The sequence below is a fragment of the Nicotiana tomentosiformis genome, chromosome 9, assembly GCF_000390325.3.
Source record: "Nicotiana tomentosiformis chromosome 9, ASM39032v3, whole genome shotgun sequence".
Lineage (NCBI taxonomy): Eukaryota > Viridiplantae > Streptophyta > Magnoliopsida > Solanales > Solanaceae > Nicotiana > Nicotiana tomentosiformis.
The window spans coordinates 1,305,146-1,327,038 of record NC_090820.1 but is presented as its reverse complement, the minus strand read 5'-3'; the positions used below and the strand labels follow the sequence as shown (position 1 = coordinate 1,327,038).

General features: G+C 34.9%; 2 protein-coding genes across 3 annotated transcripts; both read left to right on the top strand.

Moving 5' to 3' along the window:
- Positions 1-6,279: 6,279 nt before the first annotated feature.
- On the top strand, positions 6,280-10,266 carry LOC104086615 (probable polygalacturonase At1g80170). The gene is made up of 9 exons (XM_009590932.4): positions 6,280-6,692; positions 7,010-7,138; positions 7,848-8,018; positions 8,279-8,299; positions 8,390-8,597; positions 8,813-8,894; positions 9,128-9,236; positions 9,451-9,567; positions 9,699-10,266. The coding sequence occupies exons 1-9, from the start codon at positions 6,456-6,458 to the stop codon at positions 9,978-9,980; spliced, it is 1,356 nt and encodes a 451-aa protein (XP_009589227.1). The 5' UTR covers positions 6,280-6,455; the 3' UTR covers positions 9,981-10,266.
- A 3,487-nt stretch (positions 10,267-13,753) lies between these two features.
- LOC104086614 (eukaryotic translation initiation factor 3 subunit H-like) lies at positions 13,754-21,081 on the top strand. 2 transcript variants are annotated; one of them, XM_009590931.4, is made up of 12 exons: positions 13,754-13,893; positions 13,991-14,073; positions 15,794-15,910; positions 16,008-16,111; positions 16,356-16,422; positions 18,095-18,228; positions 18,347-18,395; positions 18,827-18,898; positions 18,982-19,083; positions 19,173-19,240; positions 19,747-19,899; positions 20,751-21,081. In XM_009590931.4, exons 1-12 carry the CDS (start codon positions 13,884-13,886, stop codon positions 20,806-20,808), a joined length of 1,017 nt encoding a protein of 338 aa, XP_009589226.1. In that variant the 5' UTR covers positions 13,754-13,883; the 3' UTR covers positions 20,809-21,081. The 2 variants fall into 2 exon arrangements, with proteins under 2 accessions (XP_009589226.1, XP_018623035.1); XM_018767519.3 differs by having other exon boundaries at positions 13,779-13,893; positions 13,994-14,073.
- Positions 21,082-21,893: the final 812 nt, after the last annotated feature.

Genomic DNA, 21,893 nt, shown 5'->3' with positions numbered 1-21,893 from the left:
TTTGATGATTCCAATAGCTCCGTATGGTGATTTTGGGCTTAGGAGCGTGTCCGGAATATTATTTGGAGGTTCGTAGTGGAATTAGGCTTGAAATGCCGAAAGTTGAATTTTTGGGAAGTTTGACCGGGGGTTGACTTTTTGATATCGAGGTCGAAATCCAATTCTGAAAATTTGAGTACCTCTGTTATGTCATTTATGACTTGTGCGCAAAATTTGAGGTAAATCGGACGTGATTTGATAGGTTCCGGAGTTATTTGTAGAAATTAAAAATTTCAAAATTCATTAGGCTTGAATTGGGGTGTAATTCATGGTTTTAGCGTTGTTTGAGGTGATTTGAGGGTTCAACTAAGTCCGTATGATGTTTTGGGACTTGTTGATATATTTGGTTGAGGTCGCGAGAGGCTCGGGTGAGTTTTGGATGGTTAACGGATCAAAAATTTGGACTTGAACAACTGCTGGAATTTTCTGAATGCGTCTGTGATCGCATAGGCTTAGTTGGGCAGTGGGAGTTTTTGTTCTACGCGATCGCGTGGGGATATCTGCGATCGCGTAGGATTAATGTGAGGCAGTGGCACTTTGTGCTTCGCGATCACGTGAAGCGGGACGCGATCGCGTAGCTCTAGGATTTTGTAACTCGCGAACGCGTGAAGAAGGTCGCGTTCGCGTAGACAAAGTGGAGCGGAAATAGAAGTCACGCGTATTGTGCTTTGCGATCGCGTAGGTCTGTGATGTTGTACTTCGCGATCGCTTGGGAAAGTCCGCGATCGCGTAGAGTAAAATCTGGGCGATGAAAAATTGTTCTTCGCGATCGCGTGGGAATGTTCGCGATCGCGTAGAGCAAATGTCTGTGCAGAGAGTTTAAGTTTTAAAGAGGTGATTTTCGGAAGTTTTTCAAGAAAAACAATAGGGTAAGTGTTCTTAACTCAATATTAATTAAATTACCCGAATCCATGGTTATTTTTATTATTTAATTGGTGAATTATGTTGGAAAAGTTTGAAAACCCTCTTAGTTTAAATTGAAGATTTGAGGGTCGAGTTGGGGTCGGATTTTGATAAAATTAGTATGGTTAGACTCGTGGTTGAATGGGCTTCCGAATTTTATAACTTTTGTCGAGTTCCGAGACGTAGGCCCCACATGCGATTTTTGAGCTAAAACTCGGATTTTTATGAAAAATTAGCATTTTCTTATGGAATTAATTCCAATAAATTTTATTGACTAAAACGAATTATTTGTGACTAGATTCGAGGCATTCAGAGACCGATTTGCGAGGCAAAGGCATAGTAGAGTAAAGAATTTCACGTTGTGAGGTAAGTAACAATTTTAAATCTGGTCCTGAGGGTATGAAACCCCGGAATTTTATGTCATGTGATTATTTTGGAGGTGACGCACATGCTAGGTGACGGACGTGTGAGCGTGCACCTAGGGGATTGTGACTTGGTCCGTCCCGTGAAACTGTAAAGTTGAATAATTTATTGTTAGCTATATGCTCTTTATGTGTTGCAGAAATTTGACTATAAATCATGTTAGAAATCATGCTTAGGCTATGTGATAGTACTGTTGGGACCCACCGAGGTCACGTACTTGTTGAATTATTTGCTAATTATTGTCTTATACTCAGTCATGATTTTTCTTGCGTATTATACCTCAGTCTTTTCTGGATATTTTTTGATACACTATGCTATCTTTGTTTGGGTTGATCTTTGTAATTTCTGAGAGCCCGAGAGACTAGAGAGGTTGAGGACTGAGTAAGGTCGAGGGCATGTCGGTGAGGTAAGGATATTATGGTACGTGAGTTGTCCGTGCAGAATATTATAGAACGTAAGTTGTCCGTGCAGCACGTGAGTTGTCCATGCAGATTATGGCGCTTGGGTTGTAGGAGCCCCTCCGGAGTCTGTACACCCCCAGTGAGCATGGGTACCCATTGAGTGTGAGTGCTGAGGGCTGAGAGCCAAGTGATGAGTTGAGTGACTGTTGCCTGAGAGGTTGTACTTGCTTTGCATTATTGTTGCACTTGGTTGCTATATGTCATTGTTGTGAAATCTCTGAAAGATTTTATATCCGGATTACATGAACTTAAACTGTATAAAATTGATTCGACTTAAACTGCCGGATTTGAAAGCATGTCTATTCTTTGCGGGAATTATTGAAAGTGAACTATAATTGTGTAGCTCGTCATTATCTTCAGTTCCTTAGTTATTATTATTACTTGCTGAGTTGGTTGTACTCATACTACACCCTACACTTCGTGTGCAGATCCAGGTATTCCCGAACATAGTGGGTGTTGATCATTTCGCGCAGTTGATTTTCAGGAGATTCAGAGGTAGCTGCCGTGTTTCGCAAACCTTGTCTCTCTTTCCCTATCTCCTTGTTTACTGTATTTTGGTCTTAGACTATTATAGACCTTATGTTCCAAATTTGTATCCATATTAGATGCTCATGTACTCAGTGACACCAGGTTTTGGGGAGTGTTCATGTCAGTATTTATGGGATGTTGTATTGTATTAAATTATTGTATTTTCAAACTTAAGAGAAATTATGGTTTATCGAGATTATCGGCTTGCCTAGTATCGAGATATGCGCCATCACGACAGATTGGAATTTTGGATCGTGACAGTGACATAGGCATAAAAGGAAGTGAATGATACTTTCTTTGTCATAATATTAACATTAATTTTTATCGTCTTTATTCCTAACTTGCAATAAGGATTTTACATCATATCAGGAACTGATAGAGCCATCAAGAAATCAGCTTATTAATATTTTGACAAAGATGAAATGATTGATATTCTGTGAATGTGGATGGAACGCAACAACTATTGAAAGCTACACACAAGTTCCACTAGTTCTAGATAGTCAATTGTTGCGTGCTTCATTGTGTTAAAATAAGTATTAATAAGTTATTCTTGCTAAACTATAGATCTGAGTTGCAACTCATAAGTTAATTTCTTCTAAATTATATATGTTTTGTGTGAGAGAGAAGACCGAGAAAACAATGAAAAAAAAGGAAAAAAGAAGGTGGTTATTAATTAATTAGAAGATTGAATGGTAATACATGTAGATAAAATGAAAAGCCGATATTGTTGGCATATTCAAAGGCCAGAAGCTTTCCTCTTTCCATAATAAGTAAAAAGTCGCAACAAAAAGCAAGTTCTATGGTTCAATATGCTAAGTCTTCTTATTTACTCTCAAAAAAAAATTCTTTCCAAATTTATTCGTATAATAACCAATTAAAAAATAATAGCGATAACAAATTGTACATGGTATGAAGAAATTAATATTTTTTGGTTAAACTATTAGCATATCCTACGTAAAGTATTAGTTGCACATGTTGTTGTATATTTTTAATATTTTTCTCTTCTCCGGTCTAGGGTATTACGTGCAGGACACGTACATAGAAACTAGTACTATATTAAAAGCACGAAGGCCCTTAGCTAAATGTCGTTCGTCATTTTTACCCTTTAAAAATTAATTTCACATTGGACAAATATGTAATTTAAGTTACTTTCTTAATATTTAGGACTTTAAAATCAAGTAAAATTTTAATTATTACCTAATACTTAGGAGTTTGAAATCAACTAAACAAGGATAAAATATATTAAGAAAAAAGAAGAGAATATAAAAAGTAAAAGGTAAGTTTCTTTTCAACCAAGGACAAAAAATATTTTATAATTTCCGTGTAGATTTTTTGTGCCTATATCATATAATGAAAATTTTATCGTGCAAGATCAATTTTGATCCTTTATTTTCCTTTTCATACAATATTTCTTGGTTTGTTTAAATTATATTTTATTAAATTGTTTCAAAAATATAATTATTCATGTGTTAGTTTTCTTAATATTTACTTATTTAGGATTTTAAAATTAATTTTATTTATCGAATATGTATTATTTGAACCATTTCAGAAGTCTTAATATATAAAACTTAAGATTAATTAAAATTTTAATCATCTTTTACAAATTATTTCCTTAAGCAAATATTTAAATTTTGATATAAATTGCTATTTTTTAATAATTTGTTCTTCTTACGTATAAATATATTTATTAATTGACGCACTACACACGTACACCATTATTTGAGCAGTATATGTATTAAGAAATTCACTAATATCTATAATTATTTGACTGTGAATCTAATTATTGTTATATACTGTTGCCGTAGGAACCATAAATTTCAAAATTTGAATGTTTGGGGTTGTTGGATCATATCTAGTAGAGGGGAAAAAGTACATAATTTGGTGATATCTTGGAGTTAATAGGTCCATGCCCTTGCCCAAGGCTAGAAGCTCACAAACAATCCATGGCAAACATCCAAACCATAAACCAAAATTATTCAAAATAACCTTGAAAGATGCACTAGGGCAAGAAGCTTATAAAATGAAATGCATCACTTTCTCAAATAAAAATTGTTCTTTACCTTTCGGTCCATTTCAGGATAAAACACAGGTTTTAAGTTCACTTTTATGTTAAACAATCTTACAATTTCTGAAAGAATACACTCAATATTCTCTCTCATTTTGGACTTACTTTCTTTTAGAATATAAATAACATTTAAATTTTTGCAGTGTCATATCTAAAGCTTTAGTCTTCTTTTCAATTGAAATTATATGGGGAGATATATATATCCTGTGAACTTTGAAAATCAGTGGAATATTTTTGAAGGGAGTCTCAACTTATCTATCAAATATTTGAATCAAAGGGGTAGACGTTCAATGGTGCTCTATTGGAAACAAGATTCAGTCGCTATAGGTCCACGACACACTAGATAAATCAATTTTTTTTAACTGGTATCAAGTGTGGTCATTCTTTTTTGGACTATATCTGGCTTTAATTAAGAGTTTATGTACTGCGAAAACAATGTGACAGGTTTGCTAAAATAGCAAAGTTGCAGTGTCGAGATTTTGGAAGTTATGGTTCAAATATCGTTGGATTGGAACCAAGCTAACTTACTATATATGGTCCATCAGATTTAAAATTCCTAAAATCTTCCCCATGTTGAATTATTTGTTCCATCGTCAAACTTTCACACTAATATTAATAATAGTAAGATTAATAACAATAGAAGTGGTAATAATAAGTTCATGGAAAAAGGGGCAAATTTTTGGGGAATTTCTTTTAAAAGCAAGAAATTATTTAGGCTCGTAGGATATTTGTTTTAATACAGGCATGTTTTATGAAACTTTCAGGGTTCGTTTGGTTGGGAAACAAGTTATTCCGAAATTAGTTATCCCACCCTTTCATAGGAAAAACAATACTACAATCTCGGGATTAGTTATATCCTAATTTTATCCCAACCAAACATGGGATAAACATATTTTAAATTTATTCAGAATTAATTATTCATTATCTCTCGTACCAAACGAGCCCTTTCTTAAAATCAGGAATTGGGATCTCGCGGTGCTTAGCTTTTGTTGGCTTTATAAAAAAATAAAAAAAAAGTGTGGACTAGGCAAAAAAAACTTCCATAATAACATATTGTAACGGAATATTTAATTTGCATGAAAAAACACCGACTAAATGAAAGGAGAAAGTGACACAAAACACTCTATCTATCTTTCTCTTCACGTTTAAGTTTGTGCCAGTTCTTGCTTCTTATGTTTCATTATGGAGTTTGTTAAATTGTTCCAGCTATATACTTATGTACTCTCACATTCCTTATACATATATATGATTTTAACTTATATATATTGATAGTCTAAAAATTTTTATATTGCACTGTTAGTGCATTCTTATATGTTGTAGCAAATAGTACGTCTTGTATTTTTTAGTTACTAGAAATTCCATTAATAAAGAACTGTTACATGCATAGTTATCTTCTAGTTACTTGATATGATAAATACTTTGCATTTTCACATTATCAGTATGTATACAAGTTAAACTCATGGCAGATACACCTTGAAACAAGCACTGTCACGTGCCACCGCTTCATCCAAATATTTTACTTAATATGTATATATATAGATAACAAGCACGATAAATATATTGGTTATAAATATAAAAAGTTACGCTGCTTATCATTATAATGACTTATTCATTTGTTCATTTTTTTAAAATATTAATACCGTTTATCAGAAATCCTGCGCAGCCCCTAGTTTCTCATGTATATAAGAGAACTTTTCGAAAGTCGACTCATTTGAACCATGAACAATTTCTTGAAGTTCCATAAAAATAGAATTTATGGAAAAGCACTTTGACTAATGAACAGTGAACAACGAAATGGATCATGTCTGAGAAGTAAAGCAAACTTCTCTATATAATGTTTAATCTTACACTTAAAGTACGGATATGTAAAAAAAATTGCAACAACTTTTATCTACTTTCAAGCCAAGCTATGTAATCCCACTAAATCCTCCAATTTTCCCCACTAAATACACTACATATAAATATTAATACTATGGTTTTCACTTGATTTATCCAAAATCATAGGCCAACCAAAAACAAACACTAAGTCATATATCATGGCTAAGACAAAGATACTCTTCATTTTATTTCTTGTTTTGCTAATTGAGTCTCTTGGAAGTGCACTTGAGAAGAATCTTGAAGAAGAAATTTTTTCAGAGTTTGAAGATTTTGATGACATTAATGAAGATGAAGAAGAAGTATTTGAACTACAAAAAAATGGAAGGGGCAATAAAGTTCTTGTCAATGTAGATAGTTTTGGTGCAGCTGGTGATGGAACTTCAGATGACACCAAGGTAAAGATTATGCTTTTAGTTTTTTGGTAAAAGATTTAGCTTATATGTATTGACAGTACGACGATAACAACAACAACAACAAATCCAGTGAAGGTCTGGGGAGGATAGTGTATACGCAGACTTTGCCCCTACCTTGGAAGGGCAGAGAGGGTGTTTACGATCTTATATGTACTGACATTGTAGATTTTTTATTTTAACATGTTATGTGTAGGGAGGTAGCGTGCCTTGTTTTTAAGGTTACTTATGTTACTCTTTATGGACGATTATCTGTAGTTAAAGTTACATTCTTCCACTTTCTAAATTGCTGTAAATTTCAGGCATTTGTAGATGCATGGAACCAAGCTTGTTCGAAACGAAGATCAGTTTTCTTGGTTCCTTCAGGACGCATTTATCTAGTGAATGCAACCAGATTCAGCGGGCCTTGTGCCAACAGATTAATCATCCAGGTTATTACTTTCATCCTGTTGTTAATTTCATATAATGTCGCTGAAGTTTATCCATTATAATATTAAAGTTAATGTAATATGGCCAAATTTTCGTGACATTTGCCATGACATAATATCAATTATAACAAAATTTGTGGATCATGACATAATATCCACTATTAGGCCAAGGATTTCTTGCTATAAATAGAGAAGTTTCTCCTCATTTGCAAACACACCAATTCAAGAGCTTTTCACTCTTGTCTTTCTTTTTCCTCCTTTATTTCATTATAGAGTATTTTGTAAGAGAGTGAGTGTTGGGAAACACTTGTGTGAACCCTTTCTTTGGAGTGTTATAGTGAGGTTGTTCTCTTGGAGTATTTGGGACTAATTAGACTATTTACTCTAATTTTGTACTCTCTTTTGTACTCTTGTTGGTATAGTAAAATTGCGATTCTCCGCTTGTGGACGTAGGTCACCTTGACCGAACCACGTTAAATTTGTGTCTTCTTTATCTTATTTAATTGCCGTTATTATCAATTTGCATTGTCTTTGTTATTGTCATTATAATGTTGTTTGGCTAAATTCCGCACTACCCGGTAACCCGATCCCAACAGTTACAAAACTGTTTCTATCACAGTAAAGTAACTGAACTATGTGTGAATTGTTCAAAAAATAGAAATGATTGAAAGGGCAAATTTATGGTTTGAAAATGTTTTTTTATGTATACCAGGTTGATGGAACCATAGTGGCACCAAGCGATCCTGAGAACTGGGATCCAAAGAGTCCAAAAGCTTGGCTTGTGTTCAACAATTTGACAGGAACTACATTCCAAGGAAACGGTGTTATTGATGGATCTGGCAGCAAATGGTGGGCAGCATCATGCAAGAAGAACAAGACCAATGTAACATACACAATAAGCCATATAACACGCTCTTTTCGTTTAATTTTTTGACATACAGAGGCAGATCTAGGACGGTTCTTTCTGCTCGACTATGTATACATATGCCAAAAAAAAAAAAAAGAGTATATAAATGTTGATATCACACTCATTTTGAACCAACTAACTGCTAATCCTTGATTCGCACCTCTGTTGACAGATAACTAAGTTGGGGTGATGTTCTAACTATTTCTTTTCTTTGGTTTTTTGTGTGTTGATAACAGCCTTGTAAAGCAGCACCAAGGGTAAGGGCTTAATTCGTATAGTCTTGACTCTTTGTTTTATTACTCTTATCTTCTTAGCTTGATAAACTGACGAGAAACTTTGAATTGCAGGCATTAACTATAGACTCAAGCTCAGGTATAAGGGTGAAGGGCCTTACATTCCAAAATAGCCAACAGATGCATTTTGTCATTTCTCGATCGGATTCTGTACGTGTAAATGGCATTAAGATTTCTTCTCCTGGAGATAGTCCTAATACCGATGGAATCCATATAAGTGAATCAACAAATGTTGTACTCCAGGACTGCAAAATTGGGACAGGTTTCCACTCTATCCCTCTAAAAATCATCTACTTTCAGTTCTCATCATTTCTCTGGCATTAACAAAAAACTGCAACATCACTAGTTTTACAATTTAAAAGACCGATCTGCTTGCACTTTATAATGTACATGCAAAACTATGGAATGTGCTTTTTCCAACAAATTTCATAATGTGTGTTTTGTGGTCAAAATGGTTAACTTGTTTTTGATATGTAGGCGATGATTGCGTATCAATCGTCAATGCTAGTTCCAATATCAAGATGAAGACAATCCACTGTGGTCCTGGCCATGGAATCAGGTAGTTTATTCCTATATAAGTTGAATCAGTGCTGAACAATTATGTAAGAATTAGCTGAAGTATTGTTCTAACTTATTGTGAGAATTCTAACTAGTTTTACGCTGACTGTTAGAGCTACGGAAACACTCCTCCTTTATCCAGACTTGGGGTCGAGGCGTAGTTGTTGTTCTTGTTGTATTATTCTAACCTATGTTCCCTCAATTGATTCTGTTACATGATTGATCTTTGCCCAGCATTGGGAGCCTTGGTAAGGACGACTCTGTCGGCATAGTGACAAGGGTAGTACTGGATACTGCATTCCTCAAAGGCACCGCAAATGGCCTCAGGATCAAGACATGGCAGGTACAAGTTCTTGTTATAACCTTAGTTAAAGGGCAGCCCGATGCACGAAACTCCCGCTATGTGCGGGGTCCGAGGAAGGGCCGGACCACAAGGGTCTATTGTATGCAGGTGCAGCCTTACCTTGCATTTCTGCAAGAGGCTGTTTCCTTTTCCTTATTCATAATTGAATTTAGTTTCTATAGGGAGACTGATGTGAAGTCCTTAATTTTCATAGGGAGGATCAGGTTATGTTCGAACAGTGCGCTTCCAAAATGTAAGGATGGAAGATGTTTCAAACCCAATCATCATCGATCAATTCTATTGCGACTCACAAAAACCTTGCCATAATCAGGTACAATATAACCATAATTCTCAAGTTAACTTTTATGTTCTTTGGTTATTGAGAAAATGGAAGTATGCCAAAGTGTTTGTTTCTTTTGGCATTATAGTATGACAAAGTGTGTGTTTCTTTTGGCATTATAGACATCTGCAGTTGAGATAAGTGAAGTAATGTATCGCAACGTTAGTGGGACATCAAAGAGCCAAAAGGCGATGAAATTCGCGTGTAGTGACACTGTGCCCTGCAGCCACATTACCCTGGACAATGTCAACTTAGAGGGCAGAGATGGCACTGCTGAAGTCTACTGCAACTCTGCGACAGGCATTATAGCCGGTTACGTTCATCCTGAAGCAGAGTGTCTCAACTCATCTGATAAGAAAATTGAGCAGAAAATTGAAGAATACAATGTTCACACTGAGCTATGATTTGGCTTCCTTTTGTCTACACTTCAACATTATTATTGAAGCACATACTTTGATTACAAAGCAAATAGCATAGTAAGTATTGAATGAAGTATTCATTTGTGTAATCTCAGATTCTGAGATTCCTAGCTAGGATACAAGCTAACCAAATCGCTTTACAAGGGATGCCTTGAAACGTATCTATATAAATTTACACTTGATTTATCTTTACTAGAGAAACTTTATGTAATACTTCCACTTATTGCAATTATGTTTTGTATCCAAATATATTGAATGAGAAATTCTATAATCGTCTGTTTATTTTCCTTTTCTGTGTAGTCAAATTATATCGCAACGAAAATAGAGTTTTAAATTTATACCACAATCAATATGGAATAATAATTTCGAAATAAAACAACCAAATAACAAGAAAGTTCTTCTTCCTAAGTCCTATATGAAGGCCAAAGTTAAAATCGGCAATAAATGTTTTTCCAAATTATTCTAGTGTAAAACCAAACATATATTTTATATTGTACACTATATATCTCAATTTTTATTCAAAGCGAATTGCTTTATTATTTTTCACTAGTCTAACTCCGTTACTTTAGTCTAATATTTGATACATTGCAAGAACTTTAATACTCTCACTAAAACCAAAAAGAAAAATTAACAAAATTAATAATCAATTAATATAAGAACTTTTAAAAAAAGAATTAACCTAAATAGTTGTTCACTCATCCTCTTAAACTAAAAATACTCGGAATTGTATAATATATTGTAATACATGTATATGTATATAACCGTGCGTAATCAATGTATACCGACTAGGAAAAGTAAATAGTGAATCTGGTCGGCTATTTATGTAAAGATCACTTTTTAAGTTGGCCCAATCCTTGCATAGCGAATAGCGGGGAATTCACAACTAGCCATTTTTACGCCTGGTCAATCAAATTTAGCCACATAAATAAAAGTCAACCTTATTTAGCCACTAAATTAGTACGGGAATGTGTTATTGACTAAATTACCCCAACTATATTTATAAATTTGCGCAACACGACATCACACTCTGTTTTCAGTAGAATCTTGCGGCGTAATCTCCAAATTTAAGTAAGCTCTCAATTATTTTTCCGATTCTTCTAATTTTCTGATTTCTTCTCAATGCTTTCATCTGTAATAATCTAGAATTTTCTCAATGCGTTAATTTGCATTGTTCTGATATTATTATAAATTTTATATGAGAAACTTTTATTCTGTTCTTAATTGTATAATATATAAATATAATTTAATTTCAAGTAATTTAAGATGTTCTTTAAAAAAATAACATATGCTATAGTAATGGAGATATCTTTAATTCAAAATCACAAAAAAAATATAAAATGGTGCGGAACAAAATGCCAGTATAATATGCTGGACATTTGTTAATTAATATCTAAAACTCATAAACTTCCAGTTGATTATACTGGAAGTATTTGTGATTCAAATAAGAATAACACATCTAAATTTTTAAGGTTCCCATAAGGCCTTGAATAAAATGCTGGACTTTTTTTATTGCATCATCTCCTGTACCACCACGCAATCGAGACCGCTTTTGCATAAATTTATACAAGGTCTTTATCTTCAAACCCTTTTCACTTCAGGAAAATACCGTTCCTTCAAACGGTTCACTCTAGAGTCCACGAAACTATAATCGGATGCCTCAATCTTAAGTTCGGTATAATGTAGAAATCTTCTTCTGTAAATGCTACATCATGCCCCAAAAACTTTAAAAAATATTCTGCTTCTATCCTTGTAGAAAAGTTGAGACAACAACATACAATGAGTCAACTTCCCATAATGACTCACTTCATTCAACTCTAAAAACTTACCAAAAATACTATTCTTCAACACATCCATTTGAGTTCTGAAAAAAAGGTGATATAATTTGTTTAAAATTTCGATCGCCTTTCCAATAACAATCAGTCGGAAACCATTCATTAAAGTCATAAAATCTATCTTCCTCCTAAAATTAAAATACAACACATATAAGTAATATTTTATATAATTTTAAGATAAAAACTTGAACATTTCAGGAATCCGTACCTTCAATATACTACTTGAAGATTCCATTTTCATAAAATCATGAAAATAAAGCATATTACAAATTAGATTACTAAACACGACCAGAATACAATATATAAAACATAACTAAAGTATAAACAATACCCATCCGATATAAAGTACTGGACAACAAAGCCTATATATAGCAGTCCCAATATAATATACTGGATAAAATTAATTAGAAACAATGAAACTCCATAAACAAATAACGAGGTATAAAGAAGAAACATAATCAAAGAGCATAATAATAATAAAAAAAATACAAATAATCATTCAAAAAAAGTAATCACAAACTCTAGTCTAAACATGACTTATCCAATATAACATACTGGACAACAAGCTTAAAGACGGCAAAATTCCCGTATAACATACTGGAATCAAACAAAACTCAAGTATATTATAATAATCATCCAGTATAACATAGTGGAGGACAAACATCTAGATGACACACTTCCTGCATAATATACTGGACAAAAATTATTACAAAACTCCATAAACAAAAAATAAAATAAAAAACTATCTAGTATAAAATACTGGGAAAAAAGCCTTCAGAAGACATACTTCCCGTAAAATATACTGAAATCAAATAAAACTCAAATATATTATAATAATCATCAAGTATAACATACTGGAGGACAAGCATTCATATGACAGACTTTCCATATAATAAACAGGACAAAAATTATTACAAAACTAATAAACAAAAAATATCCAGTATAAAATACTGGGAAACAAGCCTTCAAAAGATAGAATTCCCGTAAAATATACTGGAGTCAAACAAAACTCAAATATATTATAATAATCACCCAGTATAATATAATAGAGGACATACATTCAGATGACAGACTTCCCGTATAATATACTGGACAAAAATTATTACAAAACTCCATAAACAAAAAACATAATAAAAAATCATCCAGTATAAAATACTGGAAAACAAGCCTTCAGAAGATAGATTTTCCGTATAAATATACTACACCAAATTTATTGCAAAAATAAAACTCCACAAACAAATACTTTGTTTGTTTATCATTAAAACATAATCAAATACAACATGCAAAAAACAAAAAACAAAACAAAAAAACAGCTAAAAATTATCAGTAAGAAGCAATTTTTTCAAAATAAATGAATTCTAGTATATAATAAAAGCTCATACAACATATAATATACTTATCAAAATAAATTACGCAACGATTACAATATTACAACATAAAACTAATAACAGAATGACAAAATTTTCAGAAATAAGACAAACTACTGAACAGATAAAAAAATTCGTAAATATTAAAATACCATAAATATTTAAAACTAACAGTACGAAAATCAAACTTAAAACTAACGAAACAACAATAACAACGAAAATTCAAACATATTATTGTAAAAACAACACTTACCCAGATAAATTTGAAGAAAATTGAACCTAAACCCAGACTAAATTCGAAGAAACTGCTCTCACGAAAGCGAAATCCGTACAATGATATAAAAATAAAGAGAAGAGCGATTAAAAATAAAAAGTAACTAAGGACGTTAAAAAGGACAGGGGCAATTATGTCATTTACTAATATATTTTAAGTTAAAATGGCTAGAAATCGATCACATTAGCGATGGTGGCTATTTTTGGATATCCAGCCGTAAAAATGGCTACACCATGCCATTTTAACTAGCCAGTAATGGACCGGCCCATTAATGACAATTCCTCTCCCATCTCATCCCAACAAATAAACAAAACCCCTCCAGAAATTAGGGCTTTGGTTTTCGAACTTTTTCTCGCAGAGCGTAAGATTTCGCACAATCAAATTCTCTACCTAATTTCTCTCACCGATTTCGTCAATGGCAAATCGTACGTATAATTTTGCTTCCACTTCTAAAAGAGTACTTTTTTTGTGTGCAATATGTGTAGTTTAGCAATTAACCCCTTTCAATTTGATTTGATGCAGCAACAGGGCGGTCGTTTTTGCAAGTGGCAGCTACAGAGGAGGCTGCTGCGCCGCCACTCAGGGTTGTTCAGATTGAAGGGCTGGTATTACGACCTGCTATCTCTTTCTTATATTTCTTTCTGTTTATGTTATACTTAGCCAATGAAATCATAGATAAAGTTGTATATAGCTCAATTGGAAGAGTTCCTTGTTGATTCAGTGATAATCCTCGAATTCCAACTTGGAAGTAGTAGCACCCAAGGGTGTGACCTTGTGGTCAATGAGGTGGGTTGAGAACCATGATGTCTCAGCTTCAAAGCGGAGGCAAAAAATACTACCTGATTGCTCTCCACATGTCCAAGCTCTGGTGGACAATGTTAATTGTACCTGTGCTAGTGGAAGGTAGCAGGTGCCCCCTGAAATATTTGAGGTACGTGCAAGTTGGCAAATCCAACTCAAAAGTAGAAGCGCCCAAGTGTTTGGTCTAGTGGTCAATAACGTGAGTTGAGAACCACGAGGTTTCATGTTCAAATCCGAGCTTAAAGCAAAAAACACTAGGTGATTTCTTCCTATATGTCCATGTCTTGGTGGACATAGTTACTGGTACTGTGGTAGCGGGAGATAGCAAGTGCCTTGTGGAATACTTGAGGTATTTGCAAGTTGGCCAAGATACCACCGTCATTGGGAAAACAATTTGAGTGATATCTTGCCCCAAAGAGGTTGGTCTTTTACTGGTATTTGTGCTAGTGGGAGGTAGCAGGTACCCCGTGTAATATTCGAGTTACGTGCAAGTTGGCCTAGACATCACCGTCATAGGAAAAACAATTTGAGTGATCTTTTGCCCCAAAGGGGGTGGCCTTGCAGCCCCCTTGCGAATCAAGTTTCAGATCCTAGGATGGAGAACACTAGGTGAAATGTTTCTATCATCCTATACTTTGTTGGCTGGAGTTAGGGGTGGAGCCATAAATTCATACAAGGGGATTCAAAAAAATTTAAAGTGTCACACTTGGGATTTGAACCTGTGATCTAAAGTGAATTTTGAACTTTGCAAGAATCTACCTTTCTATCAAAGGGATTCTATAGTTCATATTTAACCGATAAAATCTGTTTTGCCCTATTTGTGCAGTACATTTTTTTGACGAAGGGGATTCAATTGAACCTCCTTGATCCCATTTAACTCCGCTTTCGGGTAGAGTTACACGTGTATGTGCGTTAACGGGAGTTAGTAGGTACCACAAACAAAATAGAAATTAAAGAAAGAAAAGAAAACCGAGTGCTATCTTATTTAAATTCCTATCGTACTAGCTTGCACGTCTTGAATATTTCTCTACTTTGGTAGTTCCATTGGTATATGTATTTAGGGTATTCTTAAATAAAGAGTGTTATACCTATTGAGAAAGGACGAGTACAATGACAAGTGATAGTAGGACATGTAAAATGGTATCGAGGGAGTAATATTTATGTATACTTTTTTAATGACCGAGAAATCCGTCTAGGGACAACCTTGGGACCAACCACAGCCCTCGAAGCTCGGTGATAATGGGCCCGTCCCTTTACCTTTCTCCATGTAAATACCAGGTTTTGTTGGCGCAAGGCTCGAATCTGTGGCCTAAGTCACAAGTCCCTCAACCCTTTGGCACTTGAGCTAAGCCCTTGGGAAATATTTATCTATACCCTTAATGTTGTATTACCATGTTTCTAGAGATGCCACATAGCACTGGGAAATATGGGTGGGAAAAAGATTTGTTCTCTCTTCTTGTAGTACATGTGCATCTTGGACTGCCTGTTCGTGTGTACTTTCCTGAAGTAAACTGTGTTCTACAGGTTATTTTGAAAATAATAAAGCACTGCCAGGAGTTTTCACCAGCTTTAGTCACTGGGCAACTTCTTGGATTGGATGTTGGGAGCGTTCTTGAAGTCACTAACTGTTTTCCCTTTCCGGTATGTTGAATTCTGGTTTTCACGCTTCTTATTTATACAGAAAAATGTTTTTTGAATTTATGTCACCAAATGCTTTCTTCACGTCTGTCTTGCTCAGGTTCGTGAAGAAGATGAGGAGATAGAAGCTGAGGGTGCTAATTATCAGCTTGAGATGATGAGATGCCTGAGGGAGGTTAATGTTGACAACAACACCGTTGGTTGGTAAGATGCTTTCTGACTGCTAGACATTATTTAATCTTGGTAGGACATTTGGCTCTTCTTTCTAAGTAAGAAAATATGTTTGTTTTTGGGCAAGTTATTATAGTACTTCCATTCCTAGCTTTAAATTCATGAGGTAACAAGGAATGCTTTTGCCAGGTCCCTTCTTCCAACAGATTGTCATATTAACTTTTACCTCATTAATAATTTGTCCCAAATATGAATCTCACCGGTGGTTATTTTCCAGGTACCAATCAACTTTATTTGGTTCTTTCCAGACTGTGGAACTGATAGAGACCTTCATGAATTACCAGGTATCCTTATCCAGCTCTTTGTTGGATTCTGAACCTCTTTTTTTCAGTGGTTAAGTTATTCTTGCTTTGGTTCAGTTTCTGTGCTGATAACTGGGGTATGGATACTCGGTTGCCACTACAGAATTTCCTTTTTTTGATTTTGTCTTGGCATGTTTATTAGTATAGCGTTTTCCAGTTCAGAATTTTGCAAGGTGCAGCGGTTTGATGCTTTCTTTTTCTGTCATGAGATCTTTGTAAATTATACCCACCCCAAATTGAGTTTTGCTGAATTACTGATGGAGCTTTTCGAATATGGTAGTACATTTCACTTGAAAAGTCATAGTGTCTGCAGTGACCTAAGATATACTTGCTGGCCCTAAAAAGAGAAGGGAGAAGGACGAACTTTTAGAGGGATCCTAAATAAGTACAAGACTTCAAGGCGTCCCAGAAAGATTTGCAATAACTGTTGTACCCTTTTGGTTTAAAGTTTAAACACTAGGACTCTATGCCTGAAAAGACCAATGTATCCTTGAAATGCTCTGCAGATTTGCAAGACTAGTGCCCTGAAGTGCATTTGCGGTTTAAGACTCAAAATTTAGTGAGTGAATCACCCCGACAACATATTTTAGTATAACTAGTAACTGTTTACTCTGGTCAAAGAGCAAATGGAAATTGGTTATTTATTTGTTGGCCTTTAAGTAACATGTAAAGATATTTACCTATGAAGGGAGTGACCTTTTTGATAGACAAGGATGAGGAAAAGCTCATGGAATTGGACTAAAAAAGAGTCAAGTTTGAGTTTCAAAGTTTAGCAAATGTGAATTTGGAAGAAATAGAAAGGGATCATCCATAACCAAAATGAGATAGCTGCTTTATGGCCACTCCAACATCTGCTGGAGTAAAAACTTTAGCTTTATAAACCTTTTCTTTTTGTAATGTTGGTGTGCAGGGCTCGTGCTCAGGTTGACTCTAGCATAAATGAGCTTTCATCGCTATGCATTTCAGTACTAATCTCCTGCTGGTTCTCTAGCAGGGAAAACCCAACCCACTAAGATTATGAAACCCTATTTAAAGCAACCCAGTATAATCCCACTAGTAGGTTGCTCTAGTGGTGAGCACCCTCTACTTCCAACCAAGAGGTTGTGAGTTCGAGTCACCCCAAGAGCAAGGTAGGGGAGTTCTTGGAGGGAGGGAGCCGAGGGTCTATCGGAAACAGCCTCTCTACCTCAGGGTAGGGGTAAGGTCTGCGTACACTTTACCCTCCCCAGACCCCACTAGTGAGATTATACTGGGTTGTTGTTGTTGTATTTAAAGCAACATGAGAAATGTATCCTATTTAGGAATTTGAGGGAACCAAAACGCTGCTCAAAAAGTCAATTTCTGACCAACTGCTCGAGTTAAACATCTGTGAAAAAGATTTCAAAGTCAAATGTCACAAGCTTTAGTTATTTCTTCCAAGCTTAATTTATGTATTATTTTCGGATGGAAAAGCTACTAGCATTTCCCTATATGTTGATTTTTTGAAAGATGAAACACTCTATACTGTAAACAAAAAGTCCTCTTACTGATATTCTCCTAAATAGTAATTGTATTTTATATTTTGGCTGGATTATTTGCATTATTTGTTTTTAACTAATAACTATATATCTGAACAATTTATTGTACTTAGACGCTATGATGTTTGTGATTACAGGAGAATATAAAACGTTGTGTCTGCATAATCTACGATCCTTCAAGATCCAACCAAGGTGTCTTAGCTTTGAAAGCCTTGAAGCTTTCGGACTCTTTCATGGAACTCTACAAGAGTAACAACTTTACTGGAGAAAAGTATGTTTATTCTTGAGTTGCTCCTTTTTATCTTTCCCTCTCAAGAGAAGTATGTTTATGGTACCATTGAAGTAGAAGTAAACAAATTGTAATTGCTGATATTGTTTTACTGTTCTAGGTTGAGAGAAAAGAATCTTTCATGGGTTGACATCTTTGAAGAGATACCGGTATGCTTCTAATGCTTCCTTATCCTGTTTACTTTTGGCACTTATGTCATCATATGTGGATACTATCTTTCTCTGCTAGATTTTTTATCGATAGAATATTGTTCACTGCTTCATAGCCTGTTACCATTTTGCATGTAAAAGACAGTTGTATTGATTTGAAGATAAGTTGTTTGAGATATAGTTCTGATTTAGTAGCATTTTTTCCTTTTATCTGATTTTTGAAAAAAAATCTTCTTCCTTTTAGGATTAGATTTGATATTTACATGCGATGCTTTGCCATGCGTTTTCTTGGAATTATACATTGTTTTGAGTAACACCATGCAGTGATCCTGCCTGCCTGGTGTTAGTAAAAGCACATAGTACCCTAGGTCAGGAACTCTGGAAAAGTCTTCTATTTCATTGCTGAAGTTAATTTTCTATTGTTTTGACAGATAAAAGTTTCAAATTCCGCACTCATTAGTGCCTTTATGACTGAACTGGAGCCTGATACACCTGTAACTCAGGTAATGTAACTGAAATTTGGCAGAATACTCATATCCGTATATGTTGGCAAACTGTAATCCGGATTTTCTTTTATGTGTGTCAGTGTGATTATGAACGGCTACAATTGTCAACCAATCCATATTTGGAGAGGAATGTGGAATTTTTGATTGAATGCATGGATGACTTGTCAATGGAACAGCAGAAGGTTTGTCTTTCCTATTCCTAGTTCAATCTTTTGCTTTCTTGCATTCATATACGAGTGATGGTCCACTAAGATTAACACTTTATTTGCAGTTCCAATTCTATTACCGGAATCTTTCTCGTCAACAAGCTCAGCAGCAAGCTTGGCTTCAAAAGAGGAGGTATCTTTTTTTTTTTGGGCATATTCAAGTAGTTGTCATTTTTGACGTACTTCATTAACCTTATTACAAAAAAAGTAGCTGTCTCTTTTTTAGGACATTTTGAAAGAAGGGTTACAACAGTTTTGGGGAAAGCTTAGTATGACTTGATCATCTAGGCTTCAACAAGACAGCTCCTGCCTTAGTTCATATGCAGTAAAAGCTTAAGAAGTTAGAGTCTTGACACTTCCGGAGATGGAATATATTTGGCTATTCAGGAAATATTATTAGACAACTTTAGCAGACAATTATATGTTAGGGATAGGAAGGAGAAAGGTCTTGACCAATTGCCACAAATTGAGAATGGAATTTGCTGTTTAGATCCTTAAATGCTTGTAGTCTACCTTGTAGTCAAGTTTGATTCTTTTGCGAGCTATGCTCTGGTAACGTTTGCAAATCATGATGTCTAATCAGAGGTCCTTGTTTATATATAATTATATCCATCTAATTCTGGCTTCTGTCCATTACAGGTCTGACAACATGGCACGCAAAGCCGCAGGAGAAGAACCTCTGCCAGAGGAGGATCCCTCTAATCCCATCTTTAAGCCACTTCCAGAGCCCTCGCGGTTGGATAGCTTTCTCATAACTAATCAAATAGCAAACTACTGCAACCAGATTAATGGGTAAGTTACCGCCTTGAGTGCTTATTGTTTGCCGTTATATCTGAGTTTGACACATGATGGCTGAATTATGCTGACCCTTTGCTGATCTCTTTTCTTCCCGGGCAAATGATGGACCTTGAGTGCTTCATGTTTTTAAAATTTTGCCCTCACACATACACACACATGTATAGAGAGCATTTTCTCTGGATGTATTTTATTAGATTAAGGCGGCCTGTCTTGCGGTGTGGCATTACAAATGTGTGTGTTTTGCATTAGTATATGGATTTTTGTTGCATTATCCATGACCACTGAGGATAAACTAAGATGTCCACCTGTATACGTGGATTTTTGGTATGGGTATGCATATCTGAGAGTCCTCTATAAATTTCTGCCAAAATCCCCTCACCCCCTCCAAAAGAAGATTAAAATATATAAAAAAGAAAAACAGAAATAGAGAACTCTTGTAATAGGAATACATGAGTATAGGAATGTGAGGCCGGAAACTTTTACCTGATGGATGTGTTCAACATTTTCAAATCTTTTTAGATGCTTGGTGTCCTTTTTGGTGCAATGGAAATTAGCTCTCCAAGGAACTAGACCAGTTTGTTGATTGTGCAAACAATACTTGGTATTCTGACTGGCAGCTGCCAAATTACTTGGAGGTTGCTGGTCAGATCAAAGTACTATAAAGAATTATTGATTAGATAAAATAAGTGGTGTGCTTTTAATTCTGTTTGTCACTTTTGCTACCAGTGCTTCTCATTTGACAACCAAGATTTAGGACTTCCATTTAAAATTTCTTGTTCTTCGTGGTTTTCGTTCTGTAATTTTTCGTTCTTCTGATCATGAATATGTTTGTATGCGGTTTGCAGTGTTGCGGGACAAAGCTTCAGTAGACTATATCTGATGAAGGCTCTACACGAGAACTGAGGAAGTTTTGAGTGGGCAATTTGTAACTTAAAAGTTTTGTGGCGTTATTTTCTCAAAACTGAGTTGACATGGAAAGACAATGGTCTTTCCTGTGTAGGATCGGTTCTTTCTTTAGCTTATTATTTTCAGATTTTTTGTCATGAACAATCAGGTGTAGCCTATAAACCTATTAGATGAAATTGAAGGCAAATATCTTACGATCTTGTTGTCGGACTTATAAATGTGAACAACTACATCGAGTATGTAAAGGAGTAAGGATCTCCGAGTTGATAACTTCGTTGTTTTTAGATCAATGGTTTTGAATTCCCTCATTGCTGCAGTGAGCAAGAACAGATTGCTTCACCTCATATGATTTAATTGTTTGTTCCTGTTCTGCGATTTGGCTATGGTAAAGTATTGATGGAAATTTTTCAGAAACATGAGATTTTGTGACACTGAAAAATGTTAAACATGCGGCGCACTGGACAAAATTCATAGTGGCATAGTCTGATTTGGCATTTCGACACAAAATTAAGATGATTTTTTTCCCATGGCACACCCCTGGCTAGTCCAATATATAAGAATTTAATAATCATAAAATTCTTCCTACTCGTCTATGAAAATCATAGAAGTTGTTGGAATTGCGATTCTTGAATTTTGAGAATTAAAAAAAAAAGCTTATTCATTTATTGTTTCACTACTAACTACAACAACATACCCGGGTAGACCCTCAGCTCAGGAAGTGAAAGGGGAGGGGCAATAACAAGCAAATCGATCTGATAACCGAACTAAAAATACAAAATTAGCACTAGGTAATGCAATCAGAAAATCGAAACAAAGACAATCAACAAGTAGTAACAGATGTTTCACTACTAACTGCAGGAAAAAAAGAATAAAAAAAAGAAGAAATGCAAACTCCCTTTGATGGCATCAGAAAAGAAGGTGAAAAGAAGGGGTAGGAAAAGGCATGATAAAGATAGTTTTAAACACAGATTCCATTCTGTATCATGTAAAGTGATTTCTGGCAATGCTTTAGGTACAAAAGAACAAATACAAACATAACAAGTTACTTGCAACGTTATATCCCCTTTCACTAAAATGGCTAC

What these genes read in the sequence shown, in the direction of transcription:
- LOC104086615 (XM_009590932.4), top strand. Translation starts at nt 6,456, where the DNA reads ATGGCTAAGACAAAGATACTCTTCATTTTATTTCTTGTTTTGCTAATT. An exon ending in CCAACAGATTAATCATCCAG is followed by an intron (nt 7,139 to 7,847) that starts GTTATTACTTTC and finishes TATGTATACCAG; the next exon opens with GTTGATGGAACCATAGTGGC. An exon ending in TCAGGATCAAGACATGGCAG is followed by an intron (nt 9,237 to 9,450) that starts GTACAAGTTCTT and finishes TAATTTTCATAG; the next exon opens with GGAGGATCAGGTTATGTTCG.
- LOC104086614 (XM_009590931.4), top strand. An exon ending in TGTCAATGGAACAGCAGAAG is followed by an intron (nt 19,084 to 19,172) that starts GTTTGTCTTTCC and finishes CTTTATTTGCAG; the next exon opens with TTCCAATTCTATTACCGGAA. An exon ending in GCTTGGCTTCAAAAGAGGAG is followed by an intron (nt 19,241 to 19,746) that starts GTATCTTTTTTT and finishes TGTCCATTACAG; the next exon opens with GTCTGACAACATGGCACGCA.